Source organism: Oncorhynchus keta, chromosome 11, assembly GCF_023373465.1.
Source record: "Oncorhynchus keta strain PuntledgeMale-10-30-2019 chromosome 11, Oket_V2, whole genome shotgun sequence".
NCBI classification, from domain to species: domain Eukaryota; kingdom Metazoa; phylum Chordata; class Actinopteri; order Salmoniformes; family Salmonidae; genus Oncorhynchus; species Oncorhynchus keta.
In genome coordinates, this window is record NC_068431.1 from 42,322,826 (window position 1) to 42,348,085 (window position 25,260).

At 41.9% G+C, this 25,260-nt stretch overlaps 1 protein-coding gene across 7 annotated transcripts in view; it reads left to right on the forward strand.

The window, feature by feature from the left end:
• The window catches only part of LOC118390288 (seizure protein 6 homolog), a 224,556-nt gene that overhangs the window by 132,155 nt on the left and 67,141 nt on the right, over positions 1-25,260 (forward strand). For all 7 annotated transcript variants that reach the window (XR_004826930.2, XR_004826931.2, XM_035780708.2 and 4 more), the window contains exon 4: positions 8,997-9,192. Coding sequence is in view for 5 of the 7 variants with exons in the window: in XM_035780708.2 (XP_035636601.1) it covers positions 8,997-9,192 (196 nt within the window). In the remaining 2 variants the exon portion in view is untranslated. The remainder of the gene's footprint in view (positions 1-8,996; positions 9,193-25,260) is intronic.

Sequence of the window (25,260 nt, forward strand, 5' to 3'; positions counted from 1 at the left end):
GTCCAACACTCTAACCACTAGGCTACGCTGCCGCCCCAATAATAATCCTGTTTACATCTGAAATCAGGCTACTGATGGGACTTCTGATAAAATGTTTGCCGAAAATCGGCAATCAAACTAAACATTCTACCACAGCAAAGACTATTTGAGTTCGGACATATAACGTTTGAATGTGAATACTATTTATAAAATGTATATTTCGATTTTTACGAACTCACTTCACTTGCGCATAAGACGCAAGCTTGCGCTACCCGATCCTGGCACAGATCAAATACACCACTGGAAGTAAGCTGTTTACATGTCCTAATAATTTGAAATGTTGCTCAGAAAACCAGATGTTTGTGACCTTACACAGATTAAGATAAGCAGAGTAAGGTGTTTACATGAATCAAATCTAATTAATTTATATAGCCCTTATTACATCAGCTGATATATCAAAGTGCTGTACAGGAACCCAGCCTAAAACCCCATACAGCAAGCAATGCAGGTGTAGAAGCACGGTGGCTAGGAAAAACTCCCTAGAAAGGCCAAAACCTAGGTAGCAGGCGCATCGGTAGTGTGAGTGTGACAAGAACTGCAACGCTGCTGGGGTTTTCACACTCAACAGTTTCCCATGTGTATCAAGAATGGTCCACCTCCCAAAGGATATCCAGCCAACTTGACAGAATTGTGGGAAGCATTGAAGTCAACCTGGGCCAGCATTCCTGTGGAATGCTTTCAACACCTTGTAGAGTCTATACCCCGATGAATTGAGGCTGTTCTGAGGGCAAAAGGGGTGCAAACTCAATATTAGGAAGGTGTTCTTAATGTTTTGTACGTTCAATGTAGTTTCCATTTCATGCTTATGCCTCTCTTTGTGGAAATGTCTGGAGGTGCTCACAAATAATAATAATATTGAGTGAGTGAGTGAGTGAGTGAGTGAGTGAGTGAGTGAGTGAGTGAGTGAGTGAGTGAGTGAGTGAGTGAGTGAGTGAGAGAGAGAGAATGGGTGAGTGAAAATGGGTGAGTGGGTAAGTGGGTGAGTGAGTGACACCTTGCAATTTGGACAATGTTGGATGAGCAGACCACCCAGACTGTCAGAATGCATTCAATTATGCCTGTACAGCATTCTCCTCTCCAGTCATGTTCAGGAAGAAACACAGTATCTGCAGTATCTGAGTGAATGAGTGAATGCGAATGGGTGACTGAGAATGGGTGAGTGGGTAAGTGGGTGAGTGGGTAAGTGGGTAAGTGGGTGAGTGATTGAGAATGGGTAAGTGGGTGAGTGAGTGAGAATGAGTGTGTGGGTAAGTGGGTGAGTGAGTGAGAGTGAGTGAGTGAGTGAGTGAGTGAGTGAGTGAGTGAGTGAGTGAGTGAGTGAGTGAGTGAGTGAGTGAGTGAGTGAGAATGGGTGAGTGAAAATGGGTGAGTGGGTAAGTGGGTGAGTGAGTGACACCTTGCAATTTGGACAATGTTGGATGAGCAGACCACCCAGACTGTCAGAATGCATTCAATTATGCCTGTACAGCATTCTCCTCTCCAGTCATGTTCAGGAAGAAACACAGTATCTGCAGTTGGTAAGCAGTTTCAGCATTTTGATGAGAACCCTGCTGTTGGTGAATATAATGACGTTTACTTCTGTAGCTTAAGACCTACATTTATCAGGCCTCACCCATTTAGTTTGCACAGGGACCTATCCTGCACCAGCCAATGGCTCCTCAGAGACATTTTGTATTTTCATAGCAGCATACCATCAAATATTTTCCACAGTGAAATTAGCAGGCAGAGAGCCTCCAGTGAATGTTATCTTAGCCATAATGCATTCGCTAGGTTGTAAAGTGATGTATACACCATGAGTGATAGTGCCATAGCTTTTACACCCTGATGTTTATGCAGTCACATTTTGGGCTGATTTATCTACAGATATATGGCAAATGGTGTTCTGCTATCTTTAAGCCTTTCCTATCAAAAGCATTGTACTGCATTTCTAACAGAAGATGTTCACCATTTATATGTGGACTGATAAGAGCAAGATGTAAACTCCTCTTTGTATTTGATATACAAAGTCTGTTATCTTCATCAACGAAAACATTTATCTGCTGTATTGAAGCAGAGGTCAGATAGTCGAACTGACCCTTGGCGCAGATCAGTGGGTTGTCCTGGTCGTAGTTACAACAGCAGGCCAACTCCCTATTTTGCTATGTGTAGTGATAAGAAACTCTCTCCATTCCTTCTTTGGGGTGGTCCTGGTCCTTATAATATTTCGAACTGTGGTTAACACAGACCATGAACACAAAAATACGTGCTTTACGAATGCAAATATACTTATCCTCAGATCAACTCAATATACAATTACAATACGAGCATGTATGCTATATGTGAAAACTGTCAAATCAGATTTGCGTACTCTAATATAACATACTGTACGTACTTTACGTCCATTATGTACTAACATGAACTTTAGGTCACAACTGATTGTCTGCATTCAGATTGTATTTGCTGTTTCTGTACTCTATGATTTGTCCAAGGTCTATTGTAGGCACTTTATCCTTGCAAAATGGTCTGTTCGTTAAAATATTTTGATTGAGGAGGCAATGGCTAGAGGAGAGAGATGACCCTTCACAAAGCCATGTTCACCCATAATTGTGATGTGAGCTTTGGAAGTATTTTAACGGAATACTGAAAATAAATTGAACTGAAATAGCACCTACCCAGAGGAGAGGACATTGAATTATGTGCTCAGCATTTTAATGCTTTAAATTGCCTTTTTTATTTCTTTATTTTTCACCTGCATATTTGTTTTGGAACATAATACACACTTGTGTTTAATGGAAAGAATGGACTGCACATGTTACCATGAAAGCTTGTTTGGTTTGGAGAATAGCTAGTCATGCTTGCAGGTTCCTCACTCATTCAAATATTGTGCTGTGTTTTTAGGTTTATAGGCTACTGTTCGTTTAGCGCCCAGTGGATCAGTGTCTGTTGATAGAAGCAGTTTGTGTTGTCTGTCAGGGAAGCATGGATATTGTTTTATGATTCACTGGTGAAACATATTGGTGGGTATGTAGATTGAAATGATTGTGTAATGTATTTTTGGCTCTGAAAGAGGCTGGGCAATCATTGAGGGGAAATCTCCCTACTGCACCTGGCGTTATTGAAATGTCTGTCTGTCTGTCTGTCTGTCTGTCTGTCTGTCTGTCTGTCTGTCTGTCTGTCTGTCTGTCTGTCTGTCTGTCTGTCTGTCTGTCTTGTCTGTCTGTCTGTCACACACTCACATACTCACACACACATCTGGAAACCATCCAAGCCAATTTCCACACCACCACCCAATCATTACTTATTTTCATTTAAGTCTATTTGACTCCAGTTATAGTTATTTCCTCTCAATTATAAGCCAGATGCACACTTTCAGCAGTCCTGAAGAAGTATTTTGACATTGTATTTTCCGGCCTAGCGCCTGTAAGCCCATCACAGATGCATATACCGTGGGCTGCCATCACTAAGTACACATAACCCCCCAAAAATAACAACTTCAAGTCTCAACAGGACCCAAAAATGGAACAATAACTCTTGGTTCAAAACTACAGAAACCCAGAAGCTTGCCACTGTTTTTGTTTACTTGGACCCAGCTACCCTGGGCTATTGTCCCAATGGGATCCATTTTGTTGAAAGCTTAAGGGGTATAAGCTAGGTCTCATTATGATCCTGTAGTAGCAGTACACTGTACTGTGTGTGTATAATCTGAGTTCTGCTCCCTGTGGTCCCCTGGCTGCAGTGCTGCTAGAGATAACAGGGCCTGATGTCTCCAGACATGGACAATGCTTCATAATTGAGCCAGGACAGCTTTTCCTGGCTGTAGTGACAGGTCTCAGGGTGGATGACGGATGACAGGACCCCAAGGACCCATACTATTTTCCAGTACAAATTCCTGCTGCCTGCTCGCCTGTCCCTGTCGTATACATGTACACGGAGTGATGGCACAGGTCAGAAGACGATGCTCTAGTTTATCCCCTGTTTCCATGTGAACAGCCTTAGACCCATCACTTCTAAACACTCAAACATCCCAGATTCTATTACAATGTACAGTATGTTACTGTAAACGTTCACTATGTTGTACAGTGGGGTTTCGGAATTATTGACACCCTTGTTAAAGATGTGGATGAATGACTGTATGAAATAATGAATTTCTATTGGGCACAAAATCATCTGAAACACAACCAAAACGAAATGTAAATGCATCCAGCAGTTTGCAGAGTGACAAGCTTGACGTAGTCAATGTGTGTTAGGAATACGGGACCTAATACTACACTTTTGACTACTTTAGTCATGAGAATCTTTAGTGGTCTCAATAACGTTGACCCCTACCTTTAAAACAATCGATATATATTACTTGTTAAACAACATCTCTTTCCCTGAACAACTCTATTTGTATAAAATAATATAATCCCCCCCCCCAAAAAAAATGTTTTGCATAAGATATAGCACAGTATTTGAATTATGTCTTTTATACAGTCATTATTGCTAATCTTTATCAAGGGTGTCAATAATTTCAGACACCACTGTATGTGCACATGCTCACATAACCTACCCCTCAGAGCATGAATATTGTTATCACGTATTGCACACAACTCTTACACTGCCATAGCACTGTTTTTCTCCCTGTCTGAAGACCTGGCTCTGAATAAAAGGACGCCGGGCCACCTAGAAAAATAGAGAGCTTTAAACTTCAATGTAATTTCTTTGTTCCCCTCCCTTTGTCTCTCAAGGTTCCTGCATATCTCAGTGGTTCCACATCCTTGTGGAGATAAACGTGAAATGTCAGCCACAGCAAGACCATTCTCAAATCACAATGAATGAGGAAGAGATGAGACACTCGTTCCAGTCTTCAGTCCTTCAAGGATGTAGTCATTAGGATGAGCAGAGCTGGATTTCCTGGGCAGACCTGCTTGCACACATATTGAGTTCCCTTTGGGAGGAATTGCTGCCCTGTGTTGTGTAACACTTCTCCTCCATGGGTAATCCAGCTCTGTGCTCCTTTGACCTTTCATATGGGATTGAGAAGCCATGTCAACCCTCAAGTGCCCTGCAACTAGACTGAGGATTATCAATACGATACGGAATTTTAATTTTAATTTTTTAAGCCAACCATTTCCATGTGTGTCCTGTCTCGGATAACAAACAGCTTACTTTTGCCTGCAGATAAAAGGGATTACCCCTGAGATAAAATTGGACTTTTCCTCATATTATTTCAGGTTCTTATGGAGTGGCTTATTTGATAGAGGGCAGGATGTCAACTAAATCGTATAATGTTTTTTATACACTCACAGACCTCAACAGTGTAATCATTTCCTTTTTTTGAAAGTATTGAATTTATGAATTGTGAAACAAGACACTGGACATTGCACAAATAAATTTGTCTGTATCTGTACAGACCACTAGCGTTTGCTTGATCATCTCTAAGAATGTTCCAGTTTTATTCCTCCATGACACCCAGCATCATGCCTTAGCTGTCATTGGAGAGGCCGCAAAGGTTCCAACAGGGGGTCCTATTGCAGAATCATTTTAGAATGAAGGCATTGACTTTGAGTGGTGGTCTGATGTTTGTGGAGCTAACGCTAACTGAAATATGTATGAATGTTGCATGGCAGAGGCAACAAATATGCATAATAATAGGAGAGATGGATGGAGTTATGAAGGAAGTGAATGAGGTCAAGGCTTAAATACTTTGTATTCTTCCTCGCTTCCCAGATAGATAGTTGGTATTTAGACTTACCATATGCAGGTGCGTCACAAGCTTTGCAGGTGTGACTCCCTGGCGTGAATCATTTGAATTCAACCACGGAAAACCATCCCACTTGCTGGCCAACACATTTATCTGAAAACATCCCTTTCAACATGGTGTACGTTTTAGTTTTATCTATGTCGACAGACTCACTGAATATACAGATAGAATGGGTTCATAATAGGGATCAATTAAATACACTCCTACTCGTCTGTAACGATCTTCGTCTTCATCGGATGAGGAGTAGGAAGGATCGGACCAAAACGCAGCGTGTTTTGTGTCCATGATTATTTATTATACCAGAACACGAAAATACAAAATAACAAAGTGAATATAAGAAATGAAAATCGAAACAGTCCTGAAAGGTGAAAACACAAAACAGCAAACAACTATCCACAAACACCAGGTGGGAAAGGGCTACCTAAGTATGGTTCTCACGGTAGACAGCCTTCTCTGATTGTGAACCATACCACGCCAAACACATAGAAAAGAAAACATAGAAAAACAACATAGAATGCCCACCCCAACTCACGCCTCGACCAAGCCAAAATATAGACAATAAAAAGGAACTAAGGTTAGGGTGTGACATCGTCTCCTTTTCAGCACCAATTGGTAGATCAAAAAGGATGCTGTCACATGCAATAGGGTCAACCAGTAGTCCTATAAATCTACCCTGATAATCCTCACTAATTATGTCATTGTGATGACAACGGTGCAGTCATCGTGAAGGTTTAACCTGCTACAGATGGTCTGCGTTCCATAATGTTTCAAATAGGCTACATGTTCCAAATTATTACACAACTTGTAATATGCTAGCATAATATGATCCAGTTTTTGTAGAGATCCTCAGGATCAACCACACAAACTTGACAGTGGAAAGTGTAAGGAAACTACTAAAGTGACAGTTATAAATGTATGTTGGTATAACAGACAGTGGCTACCGATAGTGGCTAATATTTAACACGATACACATTGTAAATAATACAGTAAAAAGTCATATTATATCATTAAAATATTCTAGAAATCATAAATCAACTCGGTAGGTTTGGCCCTATATTATCATTTGCAACTTTATCTGTTGCATCATCACACGTAAAGGCGATGTAATTAAGTCAGAGTACGGCGTATCTCTAGAAACACCTCCACCACACCTTCATTTCTTTGATTTCAATCCAAAATGAATAGAGAGAAAGGTGCATAAAAAGGGAATTATGTTCCATTTACACACGCTTAACTTGGGCCAGAAATGGCCCCATGAGATCACATGCCAGTTTTGGGGGTAAATGCATAGAATAGTGATGGCTTGATCAAGTCTGGTGTTATTTTCAATCTTCACATTATTCACGAGAGGCGTGATTGTCAACACAATGTTAAATTATGATTCAGAAAATACTAAATGGCTTCAATTTACACCTGTTTTCTGTACAGTATTTGATTGTGGGCATCAATTAGATGAGTGTTACGTCCGTCGTTAGTGGTGACCGAACCAAGGTGCAGCGTGGTAGGCGTACATTTTATTTATTAAATGTTCCACCAAAAAAAAAAACAAACAACACAACGAACGTAAAGCTTCGGAGTGCAACACATGCAACAAACAAAGACAAGATCCCACAACCTAAATGTGGGAAAAAAGGCTGCCTAAGTATGATCCCCAATCAGAGACACGATAGACAGCTCTGATTGGGAACCACACTCAGCCAAAAACAAAGAAACAGAAAACATAGAATGCCCACCCAAATCACACCCTGACCTAACCAAATAGAGAAATAAAAAGGCTCTCTAAGGTCAGGGCGTGACAATGAGGCTTACAATTATTATAATTTTTTTAATAGTTTGATGACCTAGGAAAGCTTAATTTTTGTGTAGCATTCTGGGTAAGAACAAAAGGAGGTTGACCTCAGTCTTGGCTGATGTCTGACGGAGACAGAGTAACTCTCACATTTCAGCTCTGTCTGTGAGAGCGGGAGTAAACCCCCTCACACCCATCGTTGGCATCCCCTCAACCGAGTGACAGGTTGTCAGTGAGACCAAATTCATTCTGGTGCCAGTGACTCGCCTGGTGATCCTCCACATCGCACTCTGAGCTCCCTCAGTCTGCCTCAGTGACACTCTCATTCCCCCTGGGAGGGCAGCCTATCCGAAGGCCACAGCACGCTCCCACTCCCACACCACACTCCAGGCCTGAAGTCTGGATCAGGGGACAGGCTACAAGATATCACTGGGACAGTAGGTGCACTGTAGTCTGGTGCATTTGTTCAAGATGATTATCAGATCCCTGGTTGTCTTTCATATCTGATTCCCACTGCTACACTCTAGATAATACATAGAGTTCTGAGGAAACTGCAGATGTTCCCCTCCCCTAGATGAGGCTTATGCCAAAGCTACATTATTCAACCAGTAAAACTACAGCACATTCTCTGGAGTGGCCTTTAGTACATTCAGCTGCAGCTGCTGTTTCAGCCTGTTGAAGAGATAAAACACAGCTGTCACAGAGGCTGACAGAAAACTGGAGAAAGAAACACACTGGTTTTAATTACAGTTACAGGGCCTGAATAATACTGAATGGGTAAGCCTTTACCAGCCATACTGTGTAACGAACCATGCATGGAATGATCCAGACAAGCTCTGCAGTCTTTCCAATCATATTCTCTGATAAAATACATCCTGCTGCCAGTTTGTTAATGGAAATTGAACAGAAGGAGGCCTATCTCAAGTGGCCCATTTTTCAAAGCAAACATTAAGAGACTGGCTCTGAGACAGGAATGATGGGGGTGTCAATTGAATTAAAATCCTGCCTGATGTGAGCCGTGACCACACAAATGGCCAGTCAGGGTCGAGTGATGGTTTCTGGGGCACATTCGCCTGCAGTGATGTACAAAGTGGGAGGGAGGCAGGCTAGGTGGGCAGAGGGACCGGATTATGGGGTGGAATATGGGCCAGACCCTCAGTCCTAATGCAGCAGTTGTGGGGAATGATGAGGATATAGGTGGCAGTGTTTCTGATGATATCTTGTATTAAACCTCATCTACATCTCAAGCTGGACATGAACCATTCATGCAGTGTCCCATTCTGCTGTGTGGTAATGAGCGTTAACTAGTTTGTCTCCTGGACTGCCGATAGCTGTAGCTTGAGAAGCAAAGACACAAATAACACATTTTACCAGGCTGTTTGGACACATCACATAATGGAAACAAATGCGACGTTGGACTGATCTGTGTGGTGTGTGCGTTTGCAGGTGCTGAACGTGAGCCTGTCTGAGGGGGAGGTGATGACGGTGGAGGACATGGGGGGACGGGAGTCCTCCATCCTTGCCAACGAGACCGTCCTGATGAGGGGTCTGGTGGTGCGCAGCTGGAGCAATCAGATCTCCATCCGTTACCGCAGTGACCAGCAGCCTCGCTCCGGCTCCCTGCTGCTGCTGCGTTACCAAGGTGAGGTCACAACACAGAACCACACGACCACACACACCAGGACACCCTCACACAGGTCTCCTCCCTATCAATTACTCCATTCTGATTTACCCAATGTGCAATGAAAATGTGTCTGAAACAATGTGGTCCGGAGTAGTAAGGTTTGATGTATAGAGGTGGAAATCCTCCAGTAGCAATTGGTTCAGCCGCAGAGCTCTTTATGCCTATAGCTCTCATCACTAGTGAACGCTGCTTGCTCATGTCAGGCTGAAAAATCACAAGGGCTGTCATTTCAGCAATGTAATTACATAGGAGAAGTATTGTGTTAATAGACATTTACAGAGCTGTCAGATAGCAGAGGGCTGTCGGGCCCATTGTTTCTCATTCCACCACGGTCATTCATGTGACAACACCAGGAGAAGGGGAAAAAACAATACAGCATTAAGCCAAAATCTTTTGTCTCTGCAAACGAATGAACTATGACAGGCTTGCAGAAGAATAATGCATTCTAACATGCCTCTGATGTGCCTGGCAAATAGAGTGCCACCCCCTTGTCCCTCAAACTCCCCCTCTGTCTCTCCTCCTTCTCTCTACAGTAGATGGCAATAATCGGTTACAGTACATGTCCAACAACATTAATGAAACCCTTCCAACAAATTGGCAACCCAATTCATGCCTGAAAGACTTTAGGATTGTAACTGCCATGTTCATATCAAGACAAGAGTATGATTCATACTGTATATCATACATATGACATAACAGCTAACTGTTACTACTTGCCTGAGCCCGAGACTCAGTTTGTCCAATCACATCCAGTCCACTTAGGAAATAGTTCATCAGTGTTTCTAAATGGCCCTGTGTGTCTTTGTTTGGCCTGTCTGAGAGCTGGCACTGCCAAGGTAATAACCCCACATTACACTGTGTTAGAGCAGGGAGGGAGGGGGGCAGATGGGGACCACAGTGGGGGAGTGATAAAAGCTTTTACCAGGCTTCTAATGGACCAATTATACATGTGACCTGTGTCCAGTGCATCGCCAATCACACTGAGCCATGGCCTTTGTGTATCCCAAACAACCATGGAAAGAGAAGCTAATGCAGTAATGTTGCTGCTCACCATGTGTGATTAGACTCTGTCCCTGTAGGGTTGAAATGTATTGTTGGATATATGAATGGGTTTTAAAGTACAGCCTTTAATGCGCTGATTTCACATTGTCCCATTGATTATACAGAACTGTGTGGGAAAAAAGCCCCCTTCAGAATAGTAACCAATAATGAAGCAGTGGGTGATGTGGAATTCTATTCAATTCTCCCACACACATCCACACGTCACTGTTAGTGCCTATATAGACCATGTGATCTCCATTAGACTGGCAGTACAGAACACTGGTTACTGAAGAAGCGGGTGAACTTTAAAGATTCAAGCCACTCAATCATTCCCAAAGAAATAGGAGAATAGCAGCCATGCTCCGGAGACTCAGAGCAAACAGACCACGAGAAAAGTGAATGTAGATCCAACAATAAAGGGGTGTAGAAATATTATATTTATTTTGGATCAGATACGAGTGAGACCACCTCATAAGCAATTAGTCTGAGTACAGTACACGCTACTGAGTGGCGATCCATTGAAATAGCAAAACAACCATCACCTACTGGATATTCAAAAATATCACAGGTATGTATTAACAATAGCATTGTATTAACACCTACTCACTGAATAATAGACAATACATCCAATTTGAATAACAAACCTTGCTCAAAATAAAAAAAAGCATCACCCAACAATAAACCAAATCTGTGCTCATAAAATGACTTGTCTCTCACCCATACACAAACTGCATGAGAGCAGACACTGCAAGGGTCTCCTGTTGAGCAGCTCCCTCTGGCTCCAGCAGCACACGATCATTTCCCCTCATACTCAGACAAGTGAGCCCAACAATCAGGCTTTATCCTCAAAAAACCCAAGCAAAGAACACCCACAAAAAATCTTCAAACCATGGCTTTTTTAGACTCTGTTGAAGCATGGGGGGGGCGCATCTGTGGGTGTGCAGAAGGCAACCACATGTTTAAGTCATTCGGTGCTGTAGGTATTGTGTCAAATTTTTATTTCAGGATATTACATTCTCTCTAATTGATATCAAACATTATGGCAGTATGATATGCATTCACATTGTGCCTGTGAAATTGTTATGCTCATCAAAGCAACAATAGGGGCCTATATAAAGTCATCATAACGTATGGTGTCCCATTAGTTATACCGAGCTAATGATGTTGTGGAACAGCAGGTCGGAATGATAAATCCCTTTCACAGTAATGTTAAGCCGATTTGAAAATGCTACTTGAAATCATTAGTCTATGGAAAAAAAGGTACTTTTCAGAAAATATTTTGCTTTCCATATTAAACTAATTCCAATATGTGAATGCAGCTATACTCTTTTATAACCGTTACTGCACAAGTATGACCGAAACGTTTACCTTTTTTCCAGCCAATTTTCCAGCCAATTTCAACAGCTGTCGCAATTTAGATATTTCAGATATTTCCATTTGCGCTCATCTCCATGGTATGTGCAATCACTTTGTCCTCTTATAATGGGGTGTGAAAAATGTGATGGGATAAGCGTTGAGAAAGAGACAGATCTGTAGAGAGATAGGTCTCAGCTCTGGGTAATTAATATCTGCAGAAGGCGTTGTTGGTGCTAGCTGAGATGACAGGCTGATGAATGTTGCAGTAGTAATAGTAGCAGACCAGTTACCACTGGGGAGTGATAATATGTCTGTGTCACAGCCTGGGGACCTGTTTGTGTGTCTAGAATACCAGCCTGGTCTCATAGACTAGATGTAACATAGTACATGTAAATCCAGGACACTTAAATTAGTTTCATATGTTACGCTTGATATGGTTACATAAGACAGATGGTTACTTAAGGCGAAGATGAAAGTAGGGTGGCTGGTTATGGTGGATGGGTGGGTGTATAATGTGGATGTCTAGCAACTAAAAGGTTGCGAGTTCAAATTTCATCAAGGACAACTTTAGTATTTTAGCTAATTAGTAGCTTTTCAACTACTTACTACTTTTTAGCTACTTTGAAACTACTTAGAATGTTAGGTAACCCTTCCCCAAACCCTAACCTTAATCCTAACCCCTATAATGTAATGCGAATTGCAATTTGTAACATATTGTACAAAATGGGTGATGGACATCCACAAATTAATATACAACAAGAAACGTAATATATCATACTAAAGTTTTGTTTCTGATTTACGTACTGAACAATACGAAATGCTCTGAGACCAGGTTGAAAATACCCTTTTCTTATTCGACTCTCCTGAGGGTTGAGCATGTTGTGTGTGTGGTACATACAGGAAAGAGTGGTCACCCAGGCTGATATTGGTGAAAGCAAAAATAAACTAAGCCCTGTTTGAATTCCTTTATGACAACCCTGATCCCTCACACCGAGGTCGCCATTTAATGAGTGTCTAGACAAGTAGAGACATAGTTATTGCACATGTCTAATGAGAAAAACGGTCTATTCATCACTGAAATAGATCATGTTTTATGGTTCATGTCATGTAATGCTTTTTACCACTAAACTATCTCCTTCCACCCACGTATGAGTCTTGTGAATACTACAGCTGACTCCTAGAGGTTTCAGTCATGTGTCTCTCAGTGTGTCTTCTCTGTAATGGGGACATCTGTTGATGTGACACCAGAGGGGAGGAAGAGGAAGACAGGGCCATTTCCTACTCTAACTCCCTCATCACTAAACAAAGTATCTCTGCATGTCTTAATTGATACTCAGTCCCAAGTGTAGAAATGCATTTTTCATCTGGTCATGTAAAATACAGGAGTCTGTAGATTGGCCATGACTATGGTTAGGAGATGGCTGGAGAGGTCTGCAGAGCAGAGGGATACATACCCCAGCCCAATCAAGTTATCACCACTAAGTCATTATGCAATGAGTGGCCAATAAGATTACAATATTTCACATGGCAAAGAAAGCTATCCACTCAAATGTCAAGTGACATTATGATTTGATCCACAGCCTCAAGGTCCATTCGATTCAGTTTGATTGCCTGCCCATGGACAACATTTGGTTTTGTGGTTCAGCATCATCAGCATATTTTGAAAGCTAAGTGAAAGGTCTGGTGTATTACTCTGATTTTAAGGACATGTGGGCCTTGCTCCATACGAGCTCACTGGTTAAACTCTACCCTTAAACAAAGATCAATAGTGTTGTCCCTGGGAAGAAAGGTTCAATCTGAGAGGACCCCGACCACAGTCCTGCTGCGATGTATTGATATTTATGTGGTTGGGTTAAACACTCAATTCCAATGGTCAACTACTCAATAAATGCTATTAAAGATAAATAACCTTAGACTGCAGCCGGCCCGGTCCCATCAATGAGGGCTGGTCTACTCTGGACTGGTCTACTCTGGACTGATGAGTAGTGTGGTAGTGTGGTAGCAATTCTATAGGAAGAAAGAGACTGTAGATTCCTCTTACAACAACTTTATTATAAGATTTGCAGAAATGAAGCAATCAACCATTACCAAAAATGGTTCATAGTTGAAAGCTTAACAAACATAGACGGGTCTCTGCTTTTCTAGAAAAGCACAACCTCTTTTGTCTATGTGGCAGTTTAGCAGATGTGTGGAAACAGCGGCAGATTGTAAAAGGCAATTGGTTTGTCTGTGCAGATTAAGATTGGCTCATCACGATGGCTCAACCGTATAACTGTGTTTTGTTACAGTTCACAGTATAATGTGCTCCTTCCTGCAATGTTCCACACAGCTGACTTTCTGTAGATAGTAAACTCACGGGATCTCACATATCTCACATGCTGCGGTCGCACCTAACGGATCTTAGCTATACACCCAGTCTTGTGACTAAGTCACACAAAGACAAGTTTGTATCAGGTAAAAAAACACTAGCATATAACAAGAGACTATTCTTTAAGCAGCAAAACACGGGATATCATGACTAATTATGAAATTATCCATGACATTTCCTCCCTTTTGAGACTAAGTCTCAACCTAATAGAAAATGATTTACAAGCATTTTCATTAAACACACATTAACATGAGGTAAAAGGAAAGACTTTCTCACACTTCGTATTTTACCATTGTAAATGCCTGCCATTGTTATTGGCGTTCCATCCCTTCACGTAGTGCAATCCATTCTCAGAAGGAACATATGAATTTAAACATCAGTACCTACTTCATCACCACACACAAGGCAATCGCTTCGTTGAGACTGTCCATATTGCCACGGGGTCACCATGACAGTAGACCCTTAACTCTACCTTGGGAGCACTATTCACATAACCCCCGTCGTGATCATGGCCTATGGACATGCTGAACCATTAACCTGTTGAGTGTAGGGGGTATTTTGATGTTTGGATGAAAAACGTATCCAAATTAAACTGTCTATTTTTCAGGCCCAGAAGCTAGAATATGCATATAATTCAGATTAGGATATGGATAGAAATTAGGATAGAAAACACTCTAAAGTTTCCAAAACTGTCAACATATTGTCTGTGAGTATAACAGAACTGATATTGCAGGCGAAAACCTGAGGAAAGTCCTCTTATTTTGAAAGCTCCCTGTTCCATTGCATGCCTTCCCTCCATTTAAAGGGATATCAACCATATTCCTTTTCCTATGGCTTCCACATGGTGTGAACAGTCTTTAGACATAGTTTCAGCCTTTTATTCTGAAAAATGAGCGAGAACGATCACATTGCGTCAATGGACGGCTGGGTGCCAGCAGAGTTTTGCATGTGCAACAGCTTGGAGCAGACATTTTCGCTCTCTCTCCTATTGAAAAGGCTACGGTCCGGTTGAAATATTATCGATTATTTATTGTAAAAACAACCTGAGGATTGATTATAAAAAACGTTTGACATGTTTCTAAGAACTTTACGGATACTATTTAGAATTTTTGTCTGCCCTGTCGTGACCGCTCAAGCCTGTGAATTAATGAACAAAATGAGCCAACCAAATGGAGGTATTTGGATATAAAAATAATCTTTATGGAACAAAAGGAACATTTATTGTGTAACTGGGAGTCTCGTGAGTGCAAACATCCGAAGATCAAAGGTAAGCGATTCATTTTATTGCTTTTCTGACTTTCGTGACCAATCTACTTTGCTGCTAGCTGTTCGTAATGTTTGTAATGTCCTTACATAAACGCTTGGATTGCTTTCGCTGAAAAGCTTTTTTGAAATCTGACACACCAGGTGGTTTTGAGATAGGAGGCAGCATTTTCACTTTTGGATGAATAGCGTGCCCAGAGTGAACTGCCTCCTACTCTGTCCCAGATGCTAATATATGTATTAGTAGTGTTGGATAGAAAACACTCTGAAATTTCTAAAACTGTTTGAATGATGTCTGTGAGTATAACAGAACTCAAATGGCAGGTGAAAACCTGAGAAAAATCCAACCGGGATGTGGGACATCTGCGGTTTGTAGTTTTTCAAAGCTTGGCCTACCGAATAAACATTGAGATAATGATGAGGTTGCACTTCCTAGGGCTTCCACTAGATGTCAACCGTCTTTAGAAACTGGTTTGAGGATTCTACTATAAAGGAGGGGCTCATGAGACCTCTTTGAGTCAGTGGTCTGGCAGAGAGCCTTGGTCTCATGACGCGTGTTCCCGACAGAGTTACCTCTCGTTCCAATGCTTTTCTGAAGACAAAGGAATTCTCCGGTTGGAACATTATTGATGTTTTATGTTAAAAACATCCTAACGATTGATTCCATACATCGTTTGACATGTTTCTAAAGGACTGTAATATAACTTTTCGAGTTTTTGTTTGGATGAAGTGCCTGCGCCTCATGAAGATGGATTACTGGGCTGAACACGCTAACAACAAGTGGCTATTTGGACATACAAATCAGTAATTTATTGTCCAACTGGGATTCCTGGGAGTGCCTTCTGATGAAGATCATCAAAGGTAAGTGAATATTTATGGTGTTGTTTCTAACTTTTCCCAAAATGGCAGATATTCCTCTGGCTGTTTTGGGTTCTGAGAGCCAGAAAAGCAATAAAATGAATCGCTTACCTTTGATCTTCGGATGTTTGCACTCACGAGACTCCCAGTTACACAATAAATGTTCCTTTTGTTCCATAAAGATTATTTTTATAATACCTCCATTTGGTTGGCTCATTTTGTTCATTAATTCACAGGCTTGAGCGGTCACGACAGGGCAGACAAAAATTCTAAATAGTATCCGTAAAGTTCTTAGAAACATGTCAAACGTTTTTTATAATCAATCCTCAGGTTGTTTTTACAATAAATAATCGATAATATTTCAACTGGACCGTAGCTTTTTCAATAGGAGAGAGAGCGAAAATGTCTGCTCCAAGCTGTTGCACATGAAAAACTCTGCTGGCACCCAGCCATCCATTGACGCAATGTGATCGTTCTCGCTCATTTTTCAGAATAAAAGGCTGAAACTATGTCTAAAGACTGTTCACACCATGTGGAAGCCATAGGAAAAGGATTCTGCTTTTTCCGTGAAGTTTTTTTGAAAACTGACACAGCAAGGAGAAGACTATCTTTAATTCTGTGAATAACGCTTGTATCTTTTATCAATGTTTATTGTGAGTATTTCTGCAAAATCACCAGATGTTTTGGAATCAAAACATTACTGCACGTAAGGCGCCAATGTTAACTGAGATTTTTGGATTTAAATATGCACATTATCGAACAAAACATACATGTATTGTGTAACATGATGTCCTATGAGTGTCATCTGATGAAGTTCATCAAAGGTTAGTAGTTAATGTTACCTATATTTCTGCTTTTTGTGACTCCTATCTTTGGCTGGAAAAATGGCTGTTTTTTCGACTTGGCTGTGACCTAACATAATCATATGTGGTGCTTTCACTGTAAAGCACAATGGGTAGATTAACAATGGGTAGATTAAACAATGGGTAGATTAACAAGGTGTTTATCTTTCATTTGCTGTATTGGACTTGTTAATGTGTGAAGGTTACATATTTTAAAAAATATATTTTAGAATTTTGTGCGCTGCCTTTTCAGCGGAATGTTGTCGAGGGGTTCTGCTAGCGGAAAGTTTAACAACAAGCTAAGCTGTGTTTTGCTATATTGCACTTGTGATTTCATGAAAATGTAATATTTTTAGTAATTTAATTTGAATTTGGCGATCTGCAATTCAGCGGATGTTGACGAAAATGATCCCGCTCGCGGGATGGGTGCCTCAAGAGGTTTTAACCACTTCAGGATTATCAATTATAAGACCAGAATTGCTAGCAGCTCGCCTCACGGCTATACAGAATAGGGAAGAACTTAACATGTTGGTAGCAATGGGAGGGGGAAGTATGCCAAATTATAGGTGACCATTGCTGTACATTCATACCCTGGGGTGACGGTAACTTGAATATTGCAGTGGAACATCTGAAAGAGCTCAGCGGTGATCTCGCAAGCGAACACCAACCAGACAACAATTGGATTCCGTTTGGATGGGTTCAGTCATTATTTGGAGTTATGGGAGCTACAATATTTCACTGGTTAATTTATGGCTTCGTGATCTTATTTACAATAATGCTTATTATAGAAATTGTTAAGAAATTGTGCAGCAAAGCCGTTGAGACTATTCTTGCCATGCCATTACTGACCCCTGAAGGAGACACCTCAGAACTCTATTTACCTGATTTATTTCCTATGTCTGATGACATGGCTGATGAAGACTATGATAATCCATAATACCAAGGTAAAAACATTCAGTTAAATTTACCAAAGATTCTAAATGATATCCTAATTGATCTAAATCATGGCCATTTTCTGATGCCCCATACCAAGGAAATAACCCGCGCCAAAAACTTGTCATATTTCGAGGATCGTCTTGACTAAATTGGAACGTCATTCAATTGTGAAATGCTACTTCAAAGCCGTCTTAATCTGCTTGGAATGGAGGAGTTGGTTTTATGCATTATAACAATGGAGATATTTAGTTGACCAAAAACACTGCACCCTGTCCAATTTGTTGGTAAATAAAGATTTGCCTTCACCACAGATCGAATAATGATCAGTAAACGTGGCTTGAGACATATTGATGTGGAGGCCTGAAGTCTGGATCAGGGGACAGGCTACAAGATATCACTGGGACAGTAGGTGCACTGTAGTCTGGTGCATTTGTTCAAGATGATTATCAGATCCCTGGTTGTCTTTCATATCTGATTCCCACTGCTACACTCTAGATAATACATAGAGTTCTGAGGAAACTGCAGATGTTCCCCTCCCCTAAATGAGGCTTATGCCAAAGCTACATTATTCAACCAGTAAAACTACAGCACATTCTCTGGAGTGGCCTTTAGTACATTCAGCTGCAGCTGCTGTTTCAGCCTGTTGAAGAGATAAAACACAGCTGTCACAGAGGCTGACAGAAAACTGGAGAAAGAAACACACTGGTTTTAACTACAGTTACAGGGCCTGAATAATACTGAATGGGTAAGCCTTTACCAGCCATACTGTGTAACGAACCATGCATGGAATGATCCAGACCAGCTCTTGCAGTCTTTCCAAGTCATATTCTCTGCTGCCAGTTTGTTAATGGAAATTGGACAGAAGGAGGCATATCTCGAGTGGCCCATTTTTCAAGACAAACATTAAGAGACTGGCTCTGGTTGGAAATGAGACAGGAATGATGACTCAGGCATATTGATGTGTAGAGTGAATGTCTGCTTCTGTCTGAATAGTGGTGTACCCCACATTCAGTTTAATGGGAATGCTAGAAGCGCATGTTCCATTCATCCAGCTACATCCTCTTTGAGAAGACACTGTAATTAACACCTTTGCATTCTCAGATAGGATTCATTGAATTGTGTTATGGAGATATTACTTGGGTTGTGACAATGGCAGGTTCGGGAATGGGGTTTGCCGGGGTTGGATTAGAATAGGCTCTGGTACACGATGTCTGTGTTCTAAAATAATTATGGTGCACCAATGTGCACCATTAAATCCACCTCTCATATTTTTTGCTGATGGCAAATCAACATTAATGCATTTTCCCCTAAAAGTTTTACCCTGTGAAGGTTTACTCTATGAAGTTTCATTTGATGAAATCAAATCAAATGGTATTGGTCACATACACCTGGTTAGCAGATGTTAATGCTAGTGTAGATAAATACTTGTGCTTGTTGTTCTGACAGTGCAGTAATATCTAACAAGTAATCTAACAAATTCACAACAACTACCTTATACACACAAATATAAAGGGATGAATAAGAATATGTTTATATAAATATATGGATGAGCGATGAAGTAGATGGTATAAAATACAGTATATACATATGAGATGAGTAATGTAGGATATGTAGATATTATTAAAGTGGCGTTACCTAAAGTGACTAGTGATACCTTTATTAAATCCATTTATTCAATTTATTAAAGTTGCCAGAGATTTGAGTCTATATGTTGGCAGCAGCCACTCTATGTTAGTGATGGCTGTTTAACAGTCTCTCGGTCCCAGCTTTGATGCACCTGTACTATCCTCGCCTTCTGGGTGATAGCAGGGTGAACAGGCTGTGGCTCAGGTGGTTGTTGTCCTTGATTATCCTTTTGGCCTTCCTGTGAAATTGGGTGGTGTAGGTGTCCTGGAGGGCAGGTAGTTTGCCCCCGGTGATGCGTTGTGCAGACCTCACTACCCTCTGGAGAGCCTTGCGGTTATGGGCGGAGCAGTTTCCGTACCAGGCGGTGATACAGCCCGACAGGACGCTCCCGATTGTGCATCTGTAAAAGTTTGTGAGAGTTTTAGGTGACAAGCCTCCTGAGGTTGAAGATGCGCTGTGGCGCCTTCTTCACCACGCTGTCTGTGTGGGTGGACCATTTCAGTTTGTCCGTGATGTGTACGCCGAGGAACTTAAAACGTTCCACCTTCTCCACTACTGTCCTGTTGATGTGGGTAGGGGATTCTCCCTCTGCTGTTTCCTGAAGTCCACGATTATCTCCTTTGTTTTGTTGATGTTGATCGAGAGGTTATTTTCCTGACACCACACTCCGAGGGCCCTCACCTCCTCCCTATAGTCCGTCTCGTCGTTGTTGGTAATCAAGCCTACGACTGTAGTGTCGTCTGCAAACTCCAATGATTGAGTTGGAGGCGTGTATGGCCACGCAGTCGTGGGTAAACAGGGAGTACAGGAGAGGGCTGAGAACGCACCCTTGTGGGGCCCCAGTGTTGAGGATCAGCGGGGTGGAGATGTTGTTACCTACCCTCACCACCTGGGGGTGGCCCATCAGGAAGTCCAGGACAGTTGCCCATGGCGGGGTCGAGACCCAGGGTCTTGAGCTTAATGACGAGTTTGGAGGGTACTATGGTGTTAAATGCTGAGCAGTAGTCGATGAACAGCATTCTTACATACTGTAGGTATTCCTCTTGTCAGGATAGGTTAGGGCACTGTGCAGTGTGATTGTGATTGCGTCGTCTGTAGACCTATTGGGGCGGTAAGCAAATTGGAGTGGGTCAAGTAGTATCAGGTAGGGTGGAGGTGATATGATCCTTGACTAGTCTCTCAAAGCACTTCATTATGACAGAAGTGGGTGCTACGAGGTGATAGTCATTTAGTTCAGTTTACCTTAGGTTTCTTGGGAACAGGAACAATTGTGGCCATCTTGAAGCACGTGGGCAGAGCAGACGTGGATAGGGATTGATGGAATATGTCTGTAAACATAACAGACAGCAGGCTCTGAGGACGTCGCTAGGGATGCCGTCTGAACCGGCAGCCTTGCGAGGGTTAAAGCGTTTAAAAGTTTTACTCACGTTGGCCATGGTGAAGGAGAGCCCACAGGCTTTGGCAGTGGCACTATGTTGTCCTCAAAGCGAGCAAAGAAGTTGTTTAATCTTGGAACTCCCTCTCCCGGATCCGGGAGAATTGTCATCAACTGACACTAATTAGCATAACGCAACGGACAAAAAATATTACTAAAAAATATTAATATTCATGAAATCACAAGTGAAATATATTGAAACAGAGCTTAGCCTTTTGTTAATCACCCTGTCATCTCAGATTTTTAAATTATGCTTTACAGCCAAAGCAAGACAAGCATTTGTGTAAGTTTATTGATAGCCTAGCATAGCATTGAACAGAAATGTAATGGTTCATTGGATCAGTCTAAAACTTTGCGCATGAACTGCTGCCATCTAGTGACCAATATCTAATTGGAACCTGGGCTGGAATAATACATTATGGCCTTTCTCTTTTATTTCAAAGATGATGGTACAAAAAAAATACAAAACGCCCCCTTTTTAAAATGTTCACCTAAAATTACATACCCAAATCTAACTGCCTGTAGCTCAGGCCCTGATGCAAAGATATGCATTTTCTTGGTACCATTTGAAAATAAACACTTTTAAGTTTTTGGAAATGTGAAAGGAATGTAGGAGATTATAACACATTAGATCTGGTAAAAGATAATACAAAGAAAAAAAACGTAAAAATAAAAAAATTGTACCATCATCTTTGAAATGCAAGAGAAAGGCCAGGTGCAATTTAGATATTGGCCACTAGATGACAGTAGGGTATGTGCAAAGTTTTAGTCTGATTCAATGAACCATTGAATTTATTTTCCAAATGTTGTTTCAAGGCTGCCCAAATGTGCCTTATTTGTTCATTAATAACTCTTCATGTTCAAAACTGTGCACTCTCCTCAAACAATAAATAGTGTGGTATTATTTCACTGTAATAGCTACTGTAAATTTGACAGTGCAGTTAGATTAATTTAACAAGAATTTAAGCTTTTTGCCAATATCAGATATGTCTATGTGCTGGGAAATGTTCTTGTTACTTACAACCTCATGCTAACGCATTAGCCTACGTTAGCTGAACCGTCCTGCAGGGGACTCACCAATCCTGATGAAGCAGTGACCAACAAGTGTTTCACCTTGTGATTCAGGCTGTGATGCTCGTCAAGTGCATGCATCGATCTCCTGCTTCTTCTGATATCAGCGTGGCTATTGTTTGCTGGACTCAGGTCCTGAGCCTGCCGTTGGCTTGAGCTGGAGTGGCTGTTATTTAAGTCCCGCCGTGGGACTATGCTGGTGTTGTATACTTCAGTTGCATTGTGGCCAGTTCTCGCTCTGGACTGTTGTGCTCCTCCCAGGGCACATACAACAGCTGCAATGAGAAGACTGACCACGAAATCAACAAACATGATGCGTAGATTCCGGTCCTGGTCCTCCCTTGGAATCTGGGGTTGCCTACGACAGGACATCAGCTGGTACATCCTCGCAGTAGCTTACCATTTGATCCTCGCAACCCATCAATGTCAATCTGTTCTGTGGGAATGGAGTGTTAGGCATTCTCATGGGTCTTCCTGTGAGTATTCCATGAGGTGCTAAACCAGTGGTACGATGTGCGAGTCCACGCATGTACATCAGAGCCAGAGGCATTAATGTTACCCATGGCAATCCGGTCTCAGTCATCAGTTAAGTCAATTTAATTTTCAGTGTTTCGTTGGCTCTCTCGACAAGACCGTTATTGGCCGGATGATAACTACAATGTGTTCGTAGGTCAATCTGCAAACTTTCAGAGATGTTCTGAGTAACATTATTTAAAAAATGAGAGCCGTTGTCTGACATTAATTTGGCCGACAGAACCCACCTAGGAACGATTTCCCTTAGTAGGTTCTTTGCTACAGCCATTTATGTGGCATGCTTCGACCCATTTGGAGAAGGCATCAACCACAACCAGGCAGTACTTATTCCCCTGACATGGAGTAAGCTCAATGAAGTCCATCATTATGAGCTCAAATGTCCTGACATAGGCATCGGAATGCCTCTGCCTGCATTGTTAGTCATACAAATCAAACACTTTACAGAAAATTGCTAAGCAAAAACAGAAAATCCAGGTGCAAACCAAAAATGATGTACAATTTCTACAACTCCCCCCATTGACATGAGGTCTTGGCCATGTGCCAACTTAGCCACATAGGGGAAGCAAGGTCTGGGTAACACGGGAAGGCCGTTTGGCCCCAGCAGAGGTTCCTCTGTGTGTCAAAGGAACACATCTTCCTCCACTATCTCACCTTCCCAGGCCCTGCACCTGATTTCAGATCAGAAACATCCTGTAATGAAAACATATTTGCAGCAGAAACAGGAAGTGAAACGATTTGGAGAGTGGGGGAAACAATCAACATGGCAGCTGCTTTTGCAGCCATATCAGCCATAGCATTCCCTTTAGAGGTAGGATCAGATGCGTTAGTGTGAGCTTGGCACTTGCAGACAAAATGGATGTTGGCAAGAGAATGGCTTCCAATAGGTTCGCAATCAGTTTAGAATGTAAAATCATCTTACCAGATGAGGTAAGGAACCTACGATGCTGCCACAATGTTCCAAAATCGTGCAACACCCAAAATGGGTATATGCTATCAGTATAAATGGTAACAGTTTTATCCTTAGCTAGAATGCATGCCCTTGTCAGTGCAAACAATTCTGCAGCCTGAGCTGACAGATGTGATGGCAGTTTTGCACTCTCTAGAGTATATATAGCTGCTTACTTGGATTTGGACACTTTCTAGTGAAATGTACTTCTTATCCACAGTTGTAACAAACATAGTTCCTGTCCTGTTGTTGCTGTTGTCTGGCCCACCCGTCAGCACTGGCTCCCCCTCATCTTCCTCTACCCCTTCCCATTACCCTCTGTCCATCATTTTGAAGTCTTCCCTGAACCGGCCCCTGCTGGCCCTCTCCTTGATAAAAAAGCCAGCTGTGTGGCTTGTAACTTGGCTTTTCTATTCTGTTTTGTCTTGTCTTCTTGAGGCAGTTGTTGCCTCTCAGTGTGTTTACAGTGTTCAATAACCACTTGTAGACTGGTAGTTTCCCAGCCAATGCAGGTCGTTTTAACCTGTTTAACAAGGGCTGGCTAAAGTACATTCATTAGGGCAGCCTTCAAGAGGCTGTCGTAGTCATCATTGCGGCGGCCATTAGTCATTGGTTTGAGCCCGCTATGCTTACCGTAGCAGTTCTCCAGCCTATGTTTGTAATCTTCCAACAACTCTTTATCTTTCTCCGTGCAACTATGGATAACTGCCCAATCAGTCATGGGTGGGTAATGTTCTTTTATACGATCACACAGTGTAGCCAGTTGGGTCTGATAGGCTCCACCCTCTTCCCAATGGTAATTTTCATCAAAGCCTCCCTCCACGTCCGCCCATTGCAGCCCCATCTTGATACAGCAAATGTGTGTGATCTCAGCTTCAGATGGCTTGAACAGCCGGGCCATCTTCAGTAGCTGTGTGGTAAAATCACCAGCTTCCTTTGTAGGATCTGGAAGCTTTTTAGCAATGTCCTGGATGTCCATGAGCGGGTGCCAATCGTCACGGCCCTCTTCACCATCCGCAGGTTGCGGTTGTGGATTAGGGGAATGTTACCAGAGGTGCCTGAAGAAAGGTTGTGTTTGGGTCCCCTTTTTTAACCTGTTCTGGTCGTGATCGTTGGGGGTGAGGGACTTAGCTGCATGGTAGGGGTCGACGTTGATGGTGGACTAAGTACCCAGAGTCCATCAACACCAGAGACAGGACTCAATGTGGGCGGTGCACGAAACGGATTTCCACAGCTCATGTGCTGCCTCCGAGGGGTCTGATGGTAGAGCTGCGGTGGGGGCAACGAAAGCACACCATGGAATAATCTGAGTACAGCGCTCAGCCACCAAAACAAGCCATACAGATACCCGCCATGTTGTGGAGTCAACAGAAGTCAGAAAAAGCATTATAAATATTCACTTACCTTTGATGATCTTCATCATCCAGTAACCAGACCTGAAACCCCACCTCTTTAAGGAATACCTAGGATAGGATTTAATAGATTTAGATGCACTATTGTAAAGTGGCTGTTCCACTGGACGTCATAAGGTGAATGCACCAATTTGTAAGTCGCTCTGGATAAGAGCGTCTGCTAAATTACTTAAATGTAAATGTTAAATGTTCATTGGAATGCACTCCCAGGAATCCCAGTTCCACAATAAATGTTTGTTTTGTTCAATAAAGTCCATCATTTATGTCCAAATACTTCCTTTTTGTTCCCGCGTTTAGTTCACAAATCCAAATTCACAAGGCGCAGGTACTTAGTCCAG